Raw genomic sequence first — 22,276 nt, forward strand, 5'->3', positions numbered from 1 at the left:
TTTTTCTGGGCCACAGTGTGGGAAGGCCTTGGTCTGAAAGATCATTGGAAATCGGTTGCTAGGCTACCACTCAATATTAGACTTGTGGAATTGACTGCGGGCCCTCCTCCATCTCAGAGGGTAGAGAAAATGATACTATTTAACAGAAAACACACACACACACACACACACACACACACACACACACACACGCACACGCACACGCACACGCACACGCACACGCACACGCACACGCACACACACTTTGCATTACACACTTCGCTTTCTCATTAATCTTAAGTATGATAATTGAGGCTCTGTTTGAGCCTGCTGGCTTGACAGAACCACTCCTAGTTCAGGTGAAAGGGCTTGACTAACCGTGACTAATCAAACAAAAAAACACACACACAGGAAATAACTGTGTGTGTGTGTGTGTGTGTGTGTGTGTGTGTGTGTGTGTGTGTGTGACGCAGCAGGAGCCTATTGTGTTATCAGTAGACTACATAAATTTGTCAACACTCAACGAGATGGTACATTTGCTGACTGTGGATAAGTAGCACAGACTGATAACCTTTAATTGTAAATGGGTTATACGTTTATAGCGCTTTTCTATCTTTAAGGTACTCATAGCGCTTTGACACTATTTCCACATTCACCCATTCACACACCGATGGCGGGAGCTGCCATGCAAGGTGCTAACCACGACCCATCAGGAGCAAGGGTGAAATGTCTTGTTCAAGGACACAACAGACGTGACTAGGATGGTAGAAGCTGGGGATTGAACCAGAAACCCTCAGGTGGCATGGCCACTCTCCCAACCGCGCCACGCCGTCCCCGTAAGAAAAACCCAAGTACCGGTAGGCTAAATCTTATGGATGTTTTTAGTTAACACGAGAATGTGGGACTCAAATAGGGGCAGGTCAGGTTTATGGTGGGATTCGATCTGTTTGCACCCTTGATGATTCATGGTCAACAGGGTCCAAAGGCAGGTACACACACACACACACACACACACACACACACACACACACACACACACACACACACACACACACACACACACACACACACACACACACACACACACACACACACACACACACACACACACACACACACACACAGACAGACAGACAGAGACAGACAGACAGACAGACAGACACAGACAGACAGAGACAGACAGAGACAGACAGACAGACAGACAGACAGACAGAAATGTGCAGTGGTATAAATGACGTTAATTTACTCGACTTTATAAAAAATAAAAGACAGCATTTAAAATATATAACATTTAGACAATTTACAAAAACCTGCACCTGGGGATAGGTTGATTGGCAACGCTAAATTGACCTTAGTGTGTGAATGTGAGTGTGAATATTGTCTGTGTTGGCCCTGCGATGAGGTGATGACTTGTCCAGGGCGTACCCTGCCTACCGCCCGAATGCAGCTGAGATAGGCTCCAGCACCCCCTGCGACCCCAAAAGGGACAAGCGGTAGGAAATGGATGGATGGACATATAAATCAGATTTCCTCTAAGTATTATTTACTGAAACACAGAAAGCTACTGACTGTCCTAGAAAGTTGAGCCTTTACTCTCCATCATAATATACCCCTGATGTGTGACCAAACATAACGCGAATGTTGTATACATTTTAAAAATATATATAATTTCGAGAAAAAAACGCACTTTTGGATTAGACACTGCAGGACAGCCAGCCTCATTCCAACTGTCTACCTTTAGTAGGAGTGTGACAATATGTTTAAACATTATGACACAATAATTGAAAGATTTCGCATCTTCTTTTTTGCTGCCATTAACTTTTTTAGTTTATCCTTTGGTACGTTGCATGATGTTATATTAATAATGAATCATACACTCTACAAAAAGTCTCACAGAGTGTCAGCCCTGAGATCGGTAGGTTGTGAGTTCAAAGCCCGACAGAGTCATACCAAAGACTATAAAAATGGGACCCAATACCTCCCTGCCTGGCACTCAGCATCAAGGGTTGGAATTGGGGGTTAAATCACCAAAAATGATTCCCGGGCGCAGACACCGCTGCTGCCCACTGCTCCCCTCACCTCCCAGGGGGTGATCAAGGGTGATGGGTCAAATGCAGAGAATAATTTCGCCACACCTAGTGTGTGTGTGTGTGTGTGTGTGTGTGACAATCATTGGTACTTTAACTTAACAATGCCTTCAAACAACAACACTACGGCATCCTGTACGGCACATTCATTTGTGTTCCTCGCGCTAGAGGCTAGACATACAAAGAAGCTACAATGCTGGACTCCAGGGTTAAACTCATGATGGAAGCTGGCATTGTCGAAATCAATAGTGTTGTTCACAAGTACTTTGTAGTATGTAAAAAGTGTCTCATGTAAATATAGTACAAACATGCTCAAACTTGTCGCAGCTTCTCCATATTGAGAAATGATCACATATAGTATCGTAACCTGATGCATCCTGAGATTCCCAATCCTAAACGTTCGTAAATTTAAGCATGTTAAGTCAACACCTTTTAAAAAATAGGGGCCTTTTAACTGAAGATATTACTGCTCTCATCCATTGGTTTCTTTTATAGCAGAAAATGCATAGAAAATACTCCCCCCTTTCTACCAAATAAACAAAGTTAGAGCCAGAGATAAGTGTTTTCATATCAGATGCAAAGAAAGAAAGAAAATGAAGGGCTGCTGTTAGGATGATCCACGGATCCACACAGAGTCTACCAGATCTGCCGAGATGCTGGAACTTGTGATATGAAATTGTAGCATGGACAACAATACTCTGACTGTGTTTTGTCATCCTTGTGGACATCCTCCAGGGAAAACACATTTAAAACATTTCTGCTCATGTGCGCAACTTCCTTCGCCCCTGCACATGGCAATTCTTCAGTGTTGAGCATTATTTACACATGCTGAACAACATTAGTATGAATAGATAATCAAAACTGAAATTAAAAAATGTTAATAGGTATGGTGCAGAGTCAAGAACGCAGTACCCCCAAGACTGGCCAGTGTGATCTACATCAGGGATATTCAACTAAATTGTTTTGGGGGCCACATTCCCAGAAAGCTAATGACCGGGGGCCGGACTTCTCCCTTCCTTTTTTTTTTTTTTTAAACTGAACTTTCAGGCCACCAGTTGAATAGCCCAAATGATGAAAAAGAAAGGACCTAAAATGGAACACTACCGGTATATAAAAGGAGTTGAAAGAAATGACTACTGACTGCCTCTGAAGTAAACAGGCAACAAACATTTTAGTTACATAAATCACATTTGAAAAAAATAATTTGGAAAGGAGAGGACTTTATGGGGTGACTTGAGGAACGCCTCAGTTATGTAAATCACAAGTTTAGACCCTGATGTTCTACTGTATACTTGCTAGCAAGGTTAAAATGTCAATGCAAGGATTTATCAATGCGTTTACAGTGGTCCAAGTTCCTCTATACAACAGGAGCACTCTCGTGTTTTTCAGAGAGTTTAAGTCTACAGTGAATCCCTGCTTCTTTCCAGGCTGGTTTGTTGGCTTTTTTGAACCCATATCGAATAAGCAAAATAGACTAAACTTGGACTACATTTAAACTGCAAGCCAAAGTGGACCTTATCTTTTCCTGCGCACACGAATGACATAGCTCAAAGATGACGTAAAAGTGGGAAACAGGTCGCATTGCCGTTTAGACTGCAGTCACATTTGATAACATCAGATTCCAAACGGATTCGGATTACCTCCCGATGTGGCACAAATCTGATGCAAAAATATCAGATTTGAAGCACTTTGGAGTGTTTAGACTGTCAAAAAAATATCCGATCAGTGTCACTTGAGAGCAAAAAAATGGAGCTGAGGTGAATGGCGAGAAAACAAACACACTGAAGCACGAAGAAATGGCGACCCAGTAATGGCTAACAAACACAATTTAACAAAGGGGGCTCTGCCCTCCAAAATGGCCGCGCCCTGTGTGTACTGTACTGCACAGGAAGTGATGTCATTCAAATGGCAGCACCCTAAGGCAGGGGTCACCAACCTTTTTGAAACCAAGAGCTACTTCTTGGGTACTGATTGATGCGAAGGGCTACCAGTTTCCATCCATCCATTTTCTACCGCTTATTCCCTTTGGGGTCGCGGGGGGCGCTGGAGCCTATCTCAGCTACAATCGGGCGGAAGGCGGTGTACACCCTGGACAAGTCGCCACCTCATCGCAGGGGCTACCAGTTTGATACACACTTAAATAAATTGCCAGAAATAGCCAATTTGCTCAATTTACCTTTAACTCTATGTTATTAATAATTAATGATATTTATCTTTGTGGAAACACTGATCATCTTAATGATTTCTCACAATAAATATATATAGAAACAGATAAATATCAATATGCAACACTTTATTTTTATATTTTCTCTAAGTGCACATTTTTCAAATTGAACATTTTCAAATGATCACTTCTAAGACAGTCTTGTGAAATCACAATATCCCATTTTAACTAGCTAGCCACAAACATTTTTTAACAAATCATGAATAACTTTGCACCATGTTTGTACAAATAATAACTCATGTAAAATACAAAAGTCAACTCTCAAATTTTTAAATAAATCATGTCACACTTTGAACTGGACACCAAGTCTGTTATCTGTTTCTTTGTCAGTTAGTGAAGACCAAGTCTTTCAAATATTTTCTTGGATTTTCAAATTCTATTTGAGTTTTGTCTCTCTTAGAATTAAAAATGTCGAGCAAAGCGAGACCAGCTTGCTAGTAAATAAATAACATTTAAAAAATAGAGGCAGCTCACTGGTAAGTGCTGCTATTTGAGCTATTTTTAGAACAGGCCAGCGGGCTACTCATCTGGTCCTTACGGGCTACCTGGTGCCCGCGGGCACCGCGTTGGTGACCCCTGCCCTAAGGCTTCCAGCGGCACACAAAATGAATGATTGACGCGTTCGTACACAGAGACACAGTTTGCACACAGACAGACATTTGATGAGATCTAAAGGCTTATAAACCACAAAGTTGGCAAATAAAGGGGTTGGTTAATCGAGGTTCCACTGTAGTTGTAGTTTAGAGAACCAAATTAAGACACCTTGTTGCAGTAAAGTTCTTACCTACACAACACTGAAAATTGTAATCTTCTTCTTATGGTTTACACATTTTTCTATAATATTTTGCCTTCTTGTCTTTCGGATTTGCTTTTACCCTACAAACCCTTGCGGACCTCTAAGATCCCGGGGTCAGGACACAACATCACAGGATGGAATTGCCGGAAGACCTCAGGGCCACAGAGAACGTTCAGTTTTTAAGAGCAGGCTAAAGACCCACCTTTTTGATTTTTTTTTTTTACCCAACAGTTATTAATTTTATTGAAGTCATTAATACTTTCCTTTTTATTACTCATTAATAACCGACATTGCGCCTTAATGTACGGAATAAGTCTGGTTGTGCTTACCGACCTCGAAGCCATTTTTGATGACGCCCGTAAACAACACCAAAATTTTAAATATTCCATTGAGAATATAGAACATTACACACAGTGCTCAAAAATCTGTCAAAATATTTTGGTACGACTTTGGTAAGCTACGAAGCCGCACCGCTTGATGGATTGTCGGTGCATTACAGCTACCATAGTCAGACGTGCTGTGCTTCAACATACGATTATTGTTATGGTGTGTGTATAATGGCACCTGTTAGCAGACATTATCTGTTGTTTTGTTTCGCAATATTATGCAAAACCAACTGTTCTTACCAACTGGTACCTGCTGATGTGTATTCAGGATCTGCATAAGTCCTGAAAATTTGCGCCCGTCCGCCATTGCAGCCCTTGCCAGCCCTCTGTAGTTGATAAGCTTCTTCTTTTTCTCTCACATCTTGTTATGGGGCATTCATGCTCTGCTGTTGCCATTTCTAATATGAAATAGCGTAAAGTTCTAACTTATATCTGTCAGTAGACTCGCTGTGGAAGCGCTAAAAACTACCGGTGTAGTGGGTTTACGTAATTGACCCACAAAACTTTAGTTAATAGAGAGTTCCGGTCAAACGTTTTTTCACGGGACACATTTCCGGCGTTGTTGTTGTGATAGTGAGCCACGGATGAGGAGGTGCTGCTCCGTTATTCATTTAATTAAAATCCGAAATCATTAAAACAGTTAGTTACATCTTCTGACACTTCTTCGACTCCCGTCATTGCACGCTACACCGGTACACCAAAGAGGACAGGGAGAAGACGCTGTCGAAGGTGACTCACGTAAATAAGACCACCCACCAAACAGTGCATCTTGAAGCGACGGTCAGAAAGCGACTTGAAGATGGTCTGTAAAACATAATCTATGCAACATTTTTAACAAATAACCACCATTACATGTTATGTAGACCACAAGGAAGTCTTTTAAATGTAGAAAAAAAAATCATAGTATGGCCCTTTTAATGCGCCTTATAATCCGGTGCGCCCTATGGTCCGAAAAATACGGTAGTTAAATGTATTTATTGTACATATGTGTTTTTCTATCTTCATAATATGTTTTACTCATATTTTATCTTATATTCTTACTCATGGTATCAACTATTTTAAATGTTTTATTATTTTTACTTTTAGGCGTTCCTCAGAAGGAGCTCTCTGCATCAGGGATTATATCGGCCATGGCTGTGGGTAGAGGTGGGAATCGCTGCAGTCAGACAAAGTTTAGAACAATCTGAATTACTTTATTTATAATAAATAAATTGATTATTGATGTTTACTAAATCGATTTTATAATCGTCCATGTCCGAATTGCAATGCGTCTAAAAATCGATTATTTCCCCCACCTCTAGCCGTGGGGGCGCTTTGTGTCTGCATACTGGTGGCCGAGGCCTGGTGACGTCCCGGTGCAGACGGCTCCTGTGATAGGTTTATTCACCTGGTTCCTCTGTATTCAGCCATGCATTCAACTGTACGCGTGTGTAACTGTGTATATTTGTGATTGATGAGGGATGTGGGTCATTGGCCATTGTTTTTAAGTCTAAAGCACTTTGTGTTGCATTTTTTATGTACGAAAGGTGCTTTATAAATAAAGTTTCTAGAGGCAGAATTGTGTCAATTCTCATTGTTTTGAGTTGGTAATGCACCTTCCATCCGTTCAATCAACCTTCCTTACCGTGAGCGCAGCGCCTGCCAGGCAGCGTCGACATCAGCATACAGGTTCTTCTCTGAGGGTTTCCCCGAACTGGCGCCATAACCAGAGTAGTCGTAGGAGAACACGTTGCAGTTGATCCGAGAACCCAGGCCGATGTAGAAGCTGCTCATCTGGCCCAAATCCACTGCATTTCCATGGGAGAATAAGAGCGTGTAGCGGGCGTTGGGCGAGCAGCGCACAAACATGCACGCGATGCGGTTGCCCTTAGAGGTGCGCGTCATGAAGCACTCGATGGCCTCCTTCTCTCGGGACGAGTACTGCCAGTCGGCGCGCTCGGAGAGATGCAGGGACCAGTGGCTGCCGCTCTCGTCACACATGAGGCTGTAGGTGGGCTCGGGAGGCAGGAAGGCCAGCTTGGCCGTTATCTTGCTAGGGCACGGCGGACAACAGAAGAGGCAACAAAGCTCGCTGAAGGATAAGTGGTTCATCCTGAAATAAAAAATAAAACATGACATGAGCGGGATGATTCTTCCTGCACATTTGTTTAAGGAAAACAATGGAAGCGGATGAATGTCATTGCTTTCTTGACTGATGATACCAACACCCTTGTTTGGTGTGAGGGATTGGAATGGCACATGCAGTGCTTTAAGCACACTACTAACTGAGAGCTAGCAAATAGAGCTGCGCTGTATACACGGTATGATGGTAGAAACTACCGTATTTTTCGGACTATAAGTCGCTCCGGAGTATAAGTCGCACCGGCCGAAAATGCATAATAAAGAAGGAAAAAAACATATATAAGTCGCACTGGAGTATAAGTCGCATTTTTGGGGGAAATTTATTTGATAAAACCCAACAACAAGAATAGACATTTGAAAGGCAATTTAAAATAAATAAAGAATAGTGAACAACAGGCTGAATAAGTGTACGTTATGACGCATAAATAACCAACTGAGAACGTGCCTGGTATGGTACCGTAACATATTATGGTAAGAGTCATTCAAATAACTATAACATATAGAACATGCTATACGTTTACCAAACAATCTGTCACTCCTAATCGCTAAATCCCATGAAATCTTATATGTCTAGTCTCTTACGTGAATGAGCGAAATAACATTATTTGATATTTTACGGTAATGTGTTAATAATTTCACACATAAGTCGCACCTGAGTATAAGTCGCACGCCCGGCCAAACTATGAAAAAAACTGCGACTTATAGTCCGAAAAACACGGTATATAAATTTGGCCACGGTAGAGATTGTGCTCTGCCTTCAAACTGTCGATAGGGTTGAGCCCATAAAACAATATCAGTATATATCGCTATAGACACCTAATGCGCTCGATAAAACAAGCAATATATTTTTATATTTTTTGGTCGGAAGAAACCAGAAATTACAAAGCAAGGTTCGTTGCATGAAGTCGCTCACGCCCTGGGAACAAAGCAAGACAGGAATCAAGAAGGATCACTGAGGAAATCGGAGGGACACGCTAACAGCCAATATGTGAATTGATTTTTTTTTTTTTTTGCACTATGATTAGGCAAGTTTGTTTGTTTACATTACATCAAGTGCCACAATAAATGTTGGCACTTGATGTCATTCAAAGAAAAAGTGGTCATAGACCTGGATCCCTCATGCGGTCCACAAAATGAAGACAAAGCAGTAACATATTTAATTTACAATTAAAATAGTTTAAAATCTCAATGAATGCTTGCTGCGTTTTATTTCTTTGCAAATACAGGTAAAGTCCCATCTAACGCGGTTTGATATTAGTCGAAATTCTATCCACCAAACATCATCGTTATCGTAATCGACCCTCGCCGTTTGCCGGCAGTGACGTAAATCAATTGGGACAAATGCTTATTTACTTTTAAGATGCCGTCCATGTACAGTAGAAGAGATTAAATTTGGCATATTAATAAATGATGGTAACATAGAAATGCTTGTCAATATTATGCTGCAAGCTATATTTTGTTATACATAAATGACGATTTCTGAAAGTTAAACCTACATTTTATCATTGGCTTAATGTTTTCAAATCATCAAACTCTTGGAAAATGGTTAAAAGTACAAAAGCCCTTCAATTGATATCTTTATTGGAGAAATTTCAAGTGATTTAGATTAGCCTTTTTTTGCCTTTTTGAATTGTGCATCTTATCCGATTTTTTTATTAATGTTATTATTTGTATATTCTATTTGTACTTGCTTTTATTTTCTTTCCTTTACATGTTTTGACAATATTTGCTCAACTTGGTGGATGTTTGAAATTGTTGAGATACTGTATGTTGAAAGTGCCTTGGTTGTTGTGTACATTGAGAATATATGTTTGTATGTACAACAACAAACAAACAAAACAAATAAATAAATAAAAAAGTTGCCGTCCGTGTTTGGCCTTGCCTGGCTCTTTTTTTCTTTCGACTGTCTACATCAAAGAAGAAAACAGACCTTTTTGTTGTCGTTTCTGAAGCGGATCATTGATCATTCGTAAACAATGTACTACTGCGACGAGACAGGATTATGCAGTCTCATCAACACTCAAGCAAAACTGAAGCACAACGCAGAGAAAGATTCAAACACTTTAAAGATTCAAACACTTTAAAGACAGAGTCACATTGCTGTTTAAAGTAAAAAAGACAGGAACTCAAACTTAAACCACTATGCCTTGGTAAGCCTGCAAACCCTCACGGTTTTCAACAGAAATGGGGATCATTCTAGTGTATTTTGAAAAAAGAAAGGGTATAAAAAATAAAAAATACATATTACGCGTGATCGGGATTTTATGGACCCAAACGACCGCGTTTTTATTTTTTATTTGAGTGTACACACACATTGCATCTAATTTAGGTTCCGGAAGAAGAAACAGGCAAAGGAGAATGTGCTTGTGCTCGGCACAAAAGTTAACTTTTAGTTTCGATCCCTGCCAACGTTTATCTCCAAAATGGACTAAATCATTTTAAACGTCCATTTTAAAAAGCTTGGTTTACTTCCTCCAGTGCTAGTATTACTATTTGTTATGCTTGCTCCTTTTTTGTAGAATAAATTGTTAGTTTAATTCTCGTCACCTGATCATTTTACACCGCCTTAGAACAAAATGATCTGGTTGGGAGGATCCTAAATGTGCCATGGACTAGACTGGATTGCTCTCTCAGAAGCAGCAGCCAGAGAAATAAGAGATTACAGCTGAATCATTGATACACTTGACAGCCTTTATAATTGTCTTTATAATGAATATAAAGACAATATAACATACATTCATAAATGTGGATGTATATGCAAAAGTGCAATATATTTATCTGTACAGTAATCTATTTATTTATATCTGCACCTTATTGCTCTTTTATCCTGCACTACCATGAGCTAATGCAACAAAATGTCGTTCTTATCTGTACTGTAAAGTTCAAATTTGAATGACAATAAAAGGAAGTATAAGTCTAAGTCGCGGTATCAGATATGCAGACGATATAATTATATTTACACTGTACTTGAATTTACCGTTATTGTTTTTATTTTGTTTTCATTTGTGGAAACAAGTTCAACTGGTAACAGCTCATGCGTATGTCATCCGTGCAAAGTTGTGAAGCGCATTGTTTGGTAACCCAGCCAAATAGAAAAATATTTATATGTCCAGTCATAGATAGGGTTGGGCATCGTTTGAATTTGGATAATTCCGGTTCCGATTCCGGTTCCCAACGATGTATGCCTGGCAGTGGCCGCAAAACAGCAGGAGCTTTTGTTAGACATAGACAAACTTTAACGATCCACAAGGGAAATGGTTCCATGTTATTATATTAGCTTCACGCTAGACTCTCGTTCATCTACTTGTTAATTTCCCGTTAATAACAGCTTAATTTCTGCTGTAATGTGGGTCCATTAGCACTTCTTAAAGGGGAACTGCACTTATTTTGGAATTTTGCAGATCATTCACAATCCTTATGTAAGACAATCACACGTAGGGCTGGGCGATATGGCGTTTTATTAATATCTCGATATTTTTAGGCCATGACACGATACACGATATATATCTCGATATTTTGCCTTAGCCTTGAATGAACACTTGATGCATATAATCACACCAGTATGATGACTGCATGAGAACGTATACTCGAATATCACGATATAGTAATTTTCTATATCGCACAGAGACAAACCCGCGATATATTGAGTATATTCGATATATCGGCCAGCCCTAATCACACGTTTTCTTTTTTTATGTATTCCAACTAGTAACTAGTCGCCCTATTCTGCTTATAAAGCACTTAAAAACTACCAAAAACCTCTATCCAGGTTTTATGTACACGCTGTAAGTACATACAGTATGTAATGTAGTAACAGGCATATTCATAACAACATGTAACATTTACATGTTTTGCTCTGTGTAAGCATATGGTTCCCGTTTTCCTTCAACACCACCACCACTACTACTCACGACAGACATGAGAGACAACAAACACAATAAAACAATCACTCACTGTACAATGTCTGCTCTCACTGGGATGCAGACTGTTAGGATGACGATGTATTCACCTTTAGATTAAAAATTAATCATAATCCTTGCGAAGGGTTAAAACAAAGGGGTATCTTTCACGTGTCTCTCGTCATCTAGGAGTTCTAAATTGGCTGTCAAAGATGACCAACTTCTCAGTTTATGTTCGCATCATTTTATTATCCAGTTTGAAGGCATGATTTATTAAAAAAGACATTATGTTCTTGTCCTATAGGATTGCGAATTATAGGCAAAATACCAAGAAAAGTGTATTTCCTCTTTCAACTTTACTAAGCACTTATTTATTTTCAAGCTAGTTTAATGTTTAGCTTGTCCGCTCCTACTTGCTGTGAGTAACATGTTTAGCTTCGTCCTAATGTAGATTATTTGATTATTGACTTAGAGGGTCAGTTTGTAACATTAACACAGATGCCTGGAGGGCGCCAACTTTCCAATGAATATGACACTTCTCGTACGTAATGACGCAATTAAGTACGTACGTAACACATGTACGCGCATTAGCTGCAGGTGTTGTTAGCTAATATTGGCGATTTGGATAGCAAGTGTTAGCTGTCATTGAATGTATATTCTATCATAACAACATGACTTCAAATTGTTAGTTGCTTCTCTTGGACTGCTTTTGTATGTGTGCACGTGCTCCCTGCACGTACGTGTTGACAAGTCCGGTTGAGTGACCGCCGTAGACGCCAATCCTTTTATTCGGGCCAATAAACAATGTCATTGTATAAACTTTGTAATTGTGAAAAATATAGACCGTTTTAAAGCATCTTTGTTCTGTTAACAAAACATAAGCCTGCCGTGGTGTTTGTCTTTAAAAAATGTTACTGTGAGGAAGTTGAAAACAGCACCTTAAGTTAGCAGCTCCCCACAGTGTACCAAGGTAAACAGTTAGCTGCTGCTAGCTAAATCTTCCGGTCGGCAGACAGAGCATCAAAAATAGGAATCAACATTTAAACATTTAAACAGTTACGGGAGAATTAGAATGTAAGACCCGGTTCCTATTGATGCCCAATTGTAGTCATATAACTTGCTGTGGAGAGGCGGGGCCGGCAGTCCGACGGCGAGGTAGGGCACACCGGAGCCCACCCCAAGATGGCGGCGAGGAGGCGAGCAAGCGGCGAGGCGGAGCGCGCCGTGATCGACGCCGCAATTATCACCAGGTGCGTGGAGCACCCAGCTGGGCACAATTTGATAATCATCTCCAACGGTGTAAAAGGGCGGTAGCCGGAAACGTGAGAGAGAAGCGGAGAGATGAGAAGGAGCCAGAAGGACGCTGATGCCGAGCGAGAGCGGAAAAGAGCACACGGAAGACGATGACTCACGCAGCTGAAAAGCTGGAGCGGAGGAGCAGGGAGCGAGCAGAAGAACGGAAAGGCTGAAAATCAACCAGTAAGAGACTTTCTTGTCGAAAAATAAAGAAGTCTAAACCTGCCCGCAAGAATGTCATTCCTTGGTGGTCCTTGGAACCCGCACGACAGCGAGCGACTGTCACACTTGCCGTAGCAGTTTTTCTTTAAAGCAGGGGTGCTGTCAGAAATTCTGTGTCCCATGACACCCCCCATTCAAGACCTGCGAGTCGGGGGCTCCTAAATGGTACCAACTCTACTAAGAAATGTTAAAATCTTGTGTTGTTTGAATGAACCCGAAATAGCTTGTGAGATGAGTGTATCGTGCTACCCCTAGTATTTATGGTGGGCACCTTTTCGAGGATGCATGGCTCCTTTGAACTAGGTTGATAAGGACATGGTCCTGTCTGTTTGAAGCTTCTTTTCGGTCTGCCTTAAGGCTGGAAAAGCACTCAAGCATCATACATCCAGCACCTAGGGCTGCCTTTTGAGTTGTCTGGTGCTTCCGAGAAGTAGCGGTGCAAGTTGTAGAGATTAACATCTGGCTGACAACAATTCCAGCGGGTTAAGAAGCTCAAGTAGTTTCCAAAAAGCAATTGTGTGTCTCGTGTCATTTCAAATGTATGTTACAAGGGTCCTTCTGTGTTGTAACGAAATGCGTGATGCACAATATGTGTCTCAGTCTACTGTTGTCATTGTCTCGACCGCATGAGGCTCTTTAGCGCCACCCTAGTGGCTCCCTGGAGCTTTTTCAAAAATGTATGAAAATAGAAAAATATGGGGGGGGGGGGGGGGGGGGGAGATATATTTTTGTTTTGATATGGTTTCTGTAGGAGGACAAACATGATACTGTTGCGCTTGTAATGCGAAAGCAAGACAACTTGAAGTATCTTTGACTAGGGCTGGGCAATATATCGAATATACTCGATATATCGCAGGTTTGTCTCTGTGTGATATAGAAAATGACTATATAATGATATTGGAGTATACGTTCTCAGGCAGTTGCTTTTAGCTGCGAGCATTACACTTCAGGCTCTTCTCACTTTCTTGTCTCTCCTCACAGACATAAAACAAGCGCACCTTCTTACATACATGTACGTGACAAACTGTCGCGCGTGCAACGTCACACGCTCTCGTGGAGCAGAGAGGTAGCGGCGTGGGTAACGTTAGCTGTGATGCTAGCGGAGTGGTGCGAGTGGTAATACGAGAGAAAGAAGGTGCGAATCTGGTAACAAATGAAGGAAGAATTAATTCCCAAGAGAAACCGCACAGGGTCCATCGTCTGGCGGTGGTTTGGCTTCAAGCGGGAAGATGTCGAACAAGTATGCGGCAAAAGCGTTGCTACAAAAAGTAGCACCACTGCTAATTTGTAGCATGACTTAAAAAGTGACTTGAAAAGTCACCCGCTACAGAATGAAGAGTGCTTGAAACTCCGCATGTCAACATCTCCGGACGGTGCCACACCCACAAAATGCCCAAGTAACCATTTCCACATCAACACCGTATGAAAAAAATAGTCAACAACAGAAGGAAATAACGTCCGCAGGAACCTACCACATAGCGAGGGACATACACTATTTGATTTACTATTATACATCTCATTTTTATTTGACAGTTATTGAAATATATTGCGTGACATCATGCACAAAAGTGCACTTTATTTGTTTTAAACAATTGTAGTGGCGTTCTGTACAAAAAGTGCACTTTAATTTAGTGTTGTTTTGATAAGTCATCTTAGTGACATCATGCACAAAAGTGCACTAATAGCTTGTTTTAAAATGTCTCTGACAATCTTGCACTTTCTGTTTTGGAAATTACATGAATGTTTGTGCCACTGCTTAATAACTAGGGATGATGTGTGATAAGAAATTATCGAGTTCGAGCCTATTATCGAATCCTATTATCGAATCCTCTTATAGAACCGATTCCTTATCGATTCTCTTATCGAGTCCAGATAGGTTTTTGTATATGGAAAAAAAACCCACAATATTTGGTTTAACAAAAGCTCACTTTTATTATATAAGAAAATAATAAAATCGAATAAATAAATAAATATTGACTGTTAACCCCCTAAAAAAATAAAATAAAATAAATAAATATTGACTGTTACCCAAAGTATATTAAGTGGGATTTTTCAGAAAAACAAATATATACAGTCACACAAAAACAACCTGTCCCTGTGATCACTACAGGTGTATAAATTATAATATAGTTTTAAATAAAATCAGTCCCTTGGGCACAAAACTGAAAATAATACAGCTCTCCAAAAAGTGCACTTCTGCTACTATTTGACATAACTGTTTGTTATGATGCTTTGACATTTTTGTACTTTATTTATTTATTGAAAGAAAATTCAATGAAGATAAAAGTAGTTTGCAAATGTGGTTACAATGCTAAAAATCGAAAAGTTAAAGCTAAAAAAAGAAATACACTTTATTGAGTTAACATTATTTCTTTATTGGGGGAAAGATGTGATGTTATGAGCTAGGGAATATAACAACTACACTACCCAGCATGCAACGGGAGTGACGAGCATGCGCGGTAGCCCCGAAAAGTGTTGTTGCATGTCGCCACCCGGCAGCTAAGAATGATGTTATGAGCACGCTGTGAAAGTAAACGTCAAGAACTCAGCCAACACGCCTCGTCTGCATTATTTATAATTAGACAGACAACACATGTACAGTGTGATTTTGTTTTGTTTACAAGGAAAGAAAAACAATAGTTAAAAAAGGGAGATCATGTCATATATGTTGTATATATATGTATATATATATATATATATATATATGTATGTGCTGCGGTTGCTTTAAGAACGTTGCGACAGCTGCCGTAAAGGAGGTGCGTTGCTAGCCTGGTTGCTATGTTTCCGGTTGGTCGTAAAAGTGTTCGTCATGTGTTTGTACCCTGCTCAAATCTCTCAGTAAAGTTATTCATTGGATTATACCTTTTGTTTTGAACTTTGTTACACCTTGGAGCGCTTTTTCCGGTCCATTGTTTTTCCTGCTTTCCCTATCTGCGCCTAATGACTGAGCTACGTGACGTCCTTTCTTGTGATGTCCCACGGGGCATTTCTGGTCAGGACGGGATTCGTTCCCAGGGACTCGAATAAAGAACCAACTCTTTTTCTTTACTATAGTGGTCTCGATAACGGGTAACGGTTCTCAAAAAGGGATTCGAGTCTGAGGACTCGGTTCTTTTCTTATCGAACAACCGGGAAAATCGGTTTAGAGTATCATCCCTATTAATAACTGTTTAATAAATACGGTTTTGGTCCATTGACTTAGTTGTGGTTTCCCTCTCTGCATGAAAGTTTAAAATTAGCATATATTAACGCAGTATGAACAAGAATGTTTTAATGTAGACACATAGAATCATCATACTGGTGTGATTATATGCATCAAGTGTTCCTTCAAGGCTTAGGCAAAATATCGAGATATATATCGTGTGACATGGCCTAAAAATATTGAGATTAATTAATAAATGCCATATCGCCCAGCCCTATCTTTGACACACAAAAACGTGTGCCATGTATTCCATCAAAGAGAAGACTAAATGAATGCTTACATCAAAGAGATTCAAAAAGGCGGTCACAACAAACCCCCACCTTGGTAAATCTCCTGACGGTCGCTTAAAGGGGCCACACCGAATTACTCACTCTTAACTGCATACTATATATGAATGCTAAACAAGAAAAACATTGTTATGTGCACAATAGAACAATGACAGTGAATAATGACGACAAAGTCAAGTAAACAGGTGTGGTGAATGATGTCCTTAAAAGCAACCGCTACAATACAAACCTTCAAATTGTTAGAAATCTCACTGCTTGAATGAAAAATAATTCACTGATGAGAGTATTTGGTGAGCGCTGTTCTGTCCTACCAATTTCGGCGGTCCTTGAACTTACCACAGTTTGTTTACACGTACAACTTTCTCAGACGCTGCCACAGAAAGAAGTGTTTAATGCTACTTCGTCTCATTTTGTCCACCAAATGTTTTATGCTGTGCGTGAATGCACAAAGGTGAGTTTTGTTGATGTTATTGACTTGTTGGAGTGCTAATCAGGCATGTTTGGTCAGTGCAGACTGCAAGCTAATCAATGCTAACATGCTATTTAAGCTAGGTGTATATACATATTGCATCATTATTCCTCGTTTGTAGGTATATTTGAGCTCATTTAAGGTCCTCTGTGTATTTAATTTATATTTGCATGTCTCATGACACATCATCTGTCATTTCTAATTGTTGTTTGTGTGCCATGTTGTTCTAGACCACAGCAAACGGTACCCAGCTTGCAAAGATTGTATTAAATATATTAGAAAAAAACAGCCTGCAGTTTCCTTTAACTTGGACACACATCTCTATCCCTTTGGCCATTTTAAGACAGTAATTTTCAGGAGTTATTTCACCCTCGCAGAAGCCTCTGTTTTACTGATGTTTTCCAATGTTGTAAAAATGTGTATGATGTGTGACATTTCTGTCAATGAAGATTTGTGTCAGCCTGCGACACATAGTCATTTTGATGGTAGGCTAATATAGACACATCATGTGTTGCCTTCCTTTTAACTTATATAAGGCTCTTAATGTTCTTGCGGCTCCAGACAGGCTTGTTTTTTTGTCCAATGTGGCTCTTTCGACATCTTGGGTTGCCAACCCCCTGGTCTTGACGGCTAATGGAAAGTATGATACTATGCCCTGCTATTCTGGCACCCCCCAGCTGAAGGAATACTGTACTATCAAATCACAGATCTTTGATAGACTTGGCATTCTCTTATAGGTTGTAGACTCAAAGATTGTTGGAGGTGGTGTGCCAGAATAGCACATAAGTGAGATAAACCAGAGTGCATCATTTTGTCAACTCCTAGTATTAGCCAGTGCCAGGTTGAGAGTGTAGTGAGCTGCACGTGAAGCCTTTCTGTAGCATTCGCCACGTGCCTTCAGGCCAGTGCTTGTCCCACAGTCATGTGAGTGGTTTCCTCTTATTAGTTGTTGTTTTGGGCTTTTCTCTTACATAAACCGGCTATAATATGGATTAGACTTAAAGGGGAACTGCACTGTTTTTATTTTGCCTATCATTCACAATCCTTGTGTAAGACAAGAACACATCTGTTTTTATTTTTTTATGCATTGTAACTCGTAAATAGACGCTAGCAAAAGTCCACTAACAACATTGGTAGTCGCTCTATTCTGCCTATAAAAGCCTCCATCAACCATTTCAGTACATGCTGTAGGTATATATTTAATGTAGTAACATTCATAACATGTAATATTTGCACATTTTTACCATACGGCTGCATATTAATTTTACAGACGCATCACAACGTTTACCGTTTCCTTCAACAACAACAACACTACTAATCATGACAAACTTCATGAGAGACACTAAAGACTACTTTTGGACAAATGATCCAGAAACTTGTATTTTTTAATCCTGAATATAAGAAAAATGATCTACAAGTTTTAGAAGGTGTGTGCTAATAATATGCAGCTTTGGTGAAACACTAAGCATCGTGTAGCAGTATTGCTAAGTTCTAAACAAGAAATACAAACTATGAACACAATAAAACAATCACTTACTGTACGATGTCTGCTCTCACTGGGATGCCAACTGATAGGATGTTTATATATTCCCGTTAAAATAATTCATCATAATCCACTCAGAGTTTTAAAAGAGTGCCGCAAACGAGCATCTTATTGTGTCTTTCTCGCCATCTGCGGGTATAAGTTGGATGTTAAAGTTGACCAACTTCTCAGTTTATGACCACATCCTACTACTGTTCAGGTGAGCGGCATTATTTATAATCAACTTTCACCAACTCAGATGCGATGCAACGGCTTGATATGTCAATTTAGCAGCATAAGCTAGTTAGCTCTCTGTGATCCCGGCACGACTCAAAATAGTTTGTCTGTGTTAGCGCTTATAATAACAATACCAATAATACTTTGTAATATTCAGGTCACGAGATGTAAATTAGTTTTGTTTGGCGTTTTTTTTTATGTTTTTAGAGTGCTTTATGGGTGGAATACAGTACTCCCATTAGCTGCATTGTTAGCCACTTTGTACTTGCCATATTTTACAACTTAGAATACATAAAAAAATGAAAACGTGTTTTTGTCTTACATAAGGATTGTGAATGACTGGAAAATTGCAAAAAAAAAGTGTAGTTCCCCTTTAAACAAAAGTTGTATCCAACTATACTGCAGGTCTATTTAACTGGTGGCCCGCGGACCACGTCCGACCCGCCACATCTTTTCATCTGGCCTGCCGAACATCACCCAAATAGGCTTAAACCAGGGTTGCTCATGTATGCAGTACTGCCGCCACCCCACACGGGGCAACAACGAGGCATATGTCTCACAGTGAAGAAGACTCATTCAACCCTGGAAAAAAAATCTAAATAAATTGCAAAAAACTGACTTTTAACAACAACTGGAAAACAGAGTATGAATGTTCTACCCCGAGCAAGTCCTCGAGTCATTGTATCCTGGCGGACCTTTTAAGCGATGGACACATTGATCCAGACAAGCAGCAACAATGGTAGAAATCCCAGCGTCTAACTTCCATCACATAACTTGGTCAAACATTTGTAAGTAGGTATTGTGCATAAATATATTTAGTTTTTTATTGAAATTGCAAACTTTGTGATGTATTTTGTATTTGTGGTGGTGTGGTTTCTTGTCGGAAAGTAATGATCAAACCTTGTTTAATACATGTAGTTAATTAAAACATGAATTAATGTATTCAATTTATATATGTATAATACACAATGGACATTATTTATGTAAAATACACAAGGAATGAAGAAAAAAGTGTGAAGAAATTAAAGTAAGGAAGGAAAATAATTCAAAAGAAGGAACATCAATCCTCAACAAAAACTGGGGCTTTTTCCCCCTCTTCATACGGTTAACTAGCCTCACACGCTGGAAACGAGTAGCGAGGGCAGAATAATTAATTTATTGACAGTGCAGTGTGAAAGCAGATGTGTTGACTTTGCAATTAAGTAAACTCAGTCTAAAATAAATATAACCTGCGGAGGCACATTCTGACGAAACCTCCACATTTCAATGTCCGGCCCCTGAGCCCTTGGGCTCCTCAAACTGAGGCCCTCTTCATTATGTAGTTGAATAGCCCTGAACTACTGCCTTTATATTCAGGGTTTCCCGCAGCGCTTTGTTGTTAAGGCGGCCGCCATAAAAACAAAGAGCCACCACCTAAACTAAAGTCTTAACAAGCTGCTCAGCTTCGTTCTGCCTCTGTCAGTACATCCCAGCATTGTCCCACCCACAGAACCATCTGATTGGTTACACGCAGAGTGGTAACATCCAATCAGCAGTGCGTATTCAGAGCGCATGTAACAGCCAATCAGCAGTGCGTATTCAGAGCGCATGGAGTCAGTGCTCACGGCAGAGGCAGGCAGAGAGGAGAGACGGTGCGGGTGAGCAGACAAGTGTTTTTAGCAGGTAAGCAAAAGACAGCGGACTCTCCCCAAATTATAACAAACACTTCCAAGTCAACAACTAGGAACATTACTATGACCCCGTTGACGTTCTAGAAACATAAGCAGCAGCTCAGCTCGCTCGCAGTCCTTGAGGTGAAGGCTAATTAGCTTTTAGCGTAACGTTAGCTCACTGTGCAGTGTGTGTGTGCGTGTGTGTTACGGACAGCAAAGCCCTGTTTGTCTGAGAGAAAGACAAGCATTTTTTACCTACAGTTAACAACCAAGTTATTTCACTTTACCTTTTTCTGTGTTGATTGAGCTGTGTTGAAGCAGCAAAAAAGGACATTATGTTAAATGAAGAGTTTCCTGAAGCTGTCTCTGATAGTTGATACAATAATGTAACTGCATCATAAAGCCTACATGCACTCCATGGTGTTCAGGGATGAATAGTCTCTCCTATTGCTATTGTACTATTTTTTCCAGCTATAGTTACATTAATCATTAGTAATGTAGCAGCTTAGTTTTGAATGGCAGGGTCCCTGCTATCACATGTTGATAAAAATATAACATTTACATAATAAAAATCAACTACAGGCTTCCCAAATGCCGTAATAAATTAAGCATGATGAGTTGAACATATGTCAGCATGTGGCCCCACTTTGAACTATTTTTTTCAAACGCTTATTGTAAACGCTTACTTATAGTAAGTCATTAATTTGACTTTGTAAGTCATTATTTTGACTAAGTAAGTCATTATTTTGACTTAGTAAATTACTAAGTCATAATAATGACGTACTTAGTATCTCAGGTAACTAGGACTGTTTTGTTTTTACTTTACGGAAAAAATATCGAGATATATAACGTATATTGCCATTCAGCAAATGGAGCGGAAAACACAACCAAAAGTTGTAGGCTTCTTCACGCGACGAAGCCTGCCTACTTCACCACAGTCTGTAGTCTTCTACCCCCCAGGCTGTGGTGGCAGCGACGATATGGAGACGTGATGATGACAGCCGAGTTACACCGATCCTTACACCCACCCAGCCCCTTCCCCTGGAGAGTCACCACCTTAATTAACAAATTTTCTGGGGGAAACACTGATATTGGTGTAAACATGTTCTGTTTTGATCGACACATATAGATAGATATTACTTTAACATGTTATTTTTATTTTTGTAGTGTAACTTGCAGTGCACTGGATCACTCTTAGCTGTTTCTAATACAGTATTTCAGTCACTTATATGTCGGAATGTTTTATGTTATTACTGTATATCTTCACGATGGACAATGCAATGCAAACAAAACTTGGATATACTTAAGAGCACAAGTACAGCTTGTACAAGAGTATATATTTACTATCCACGGTACACAAACGTAGATAGCAGGAAACAAGTCAGCACAAAGTAGGGTTTTAACGATATGACTGTTTATAAATGATAAATGATAAATGGGTTGTACTTGTATAGCGCTTTTCTACCTTCAAGGTACTCAAAGCGCTTTGACACTACTTCCACATTTACCCATTCACACACACATTCACACACTGATGGAGGGAGCTGCCATGCAAGGCGCTAACCAGCACCCATCAGGAGCAAGGGTGAAGTGTCTTGCTCAGGACACAACGGACATGACGAGGTTGGTACTAGGTGGGGACTGAACCAGGGACCCTCGGGTCGCGCACGGCCATTCTTCCACTGCGCCACGCCGCCCCTATCACTGTTATGTAGAAAATTACTATTTTGTGAGTATTCGAGTATACGTTCTCACGCAGTTGCTTTTAGCTGCGGGCATTTACAGTATTACACTACAGGCTTTTGTCACTCGTTCTTGTCCCTCCTTCTCACAGAGAGATAAAACAAGCGCACCTACGTCACAGTCGCACGTGAAACGTTATACGCCCTCGCCGAGC

At 40.2% G+C, this 22,276-nt stretch overlaps 1 protein-coding gene across 1 annotated transcript in view; it reads right to left on the reverse strand.

The window, feature by feature from the left end:
- Nucleotides 1-22,276, reverse strand: part of abhd17b (abhydrolase domain containing 17B, depalmitoylase) — a 42,971-nt gene that overhangs the window by 16,572 nt on the left and 4,123 nt on the right. Inside the window, exon 2 of the mRNA XM_061980563.1 lies at nucleotides 7,097-7,564. Coding sequence (XP_061836547.1) covers nucleotides 7,097-7,563 — 467 coding nt within the window. The 5' untranslated portion in view covers nucleotide 7,564. The remainder of the gene's footprint in view (nucleotides 1-7,096; nucleotides 7,565-22,276) is intronic.

This window comes from Nerophis lumbriciformis, linkage group LG20 (assembly GCF_033978685.3).
Source record: "Nerophis lumbriciformis linkage group LG20, RoL_Nlum_v2.1, whole genome shotgun sequence".
NCBI classification, from domain to species: Eukaryota; Metazoa; Chordata; class Actinopteri; order Syngnathiformes; family Syngnathidae; genus Nerophis; species Nerophis lumbriciformis.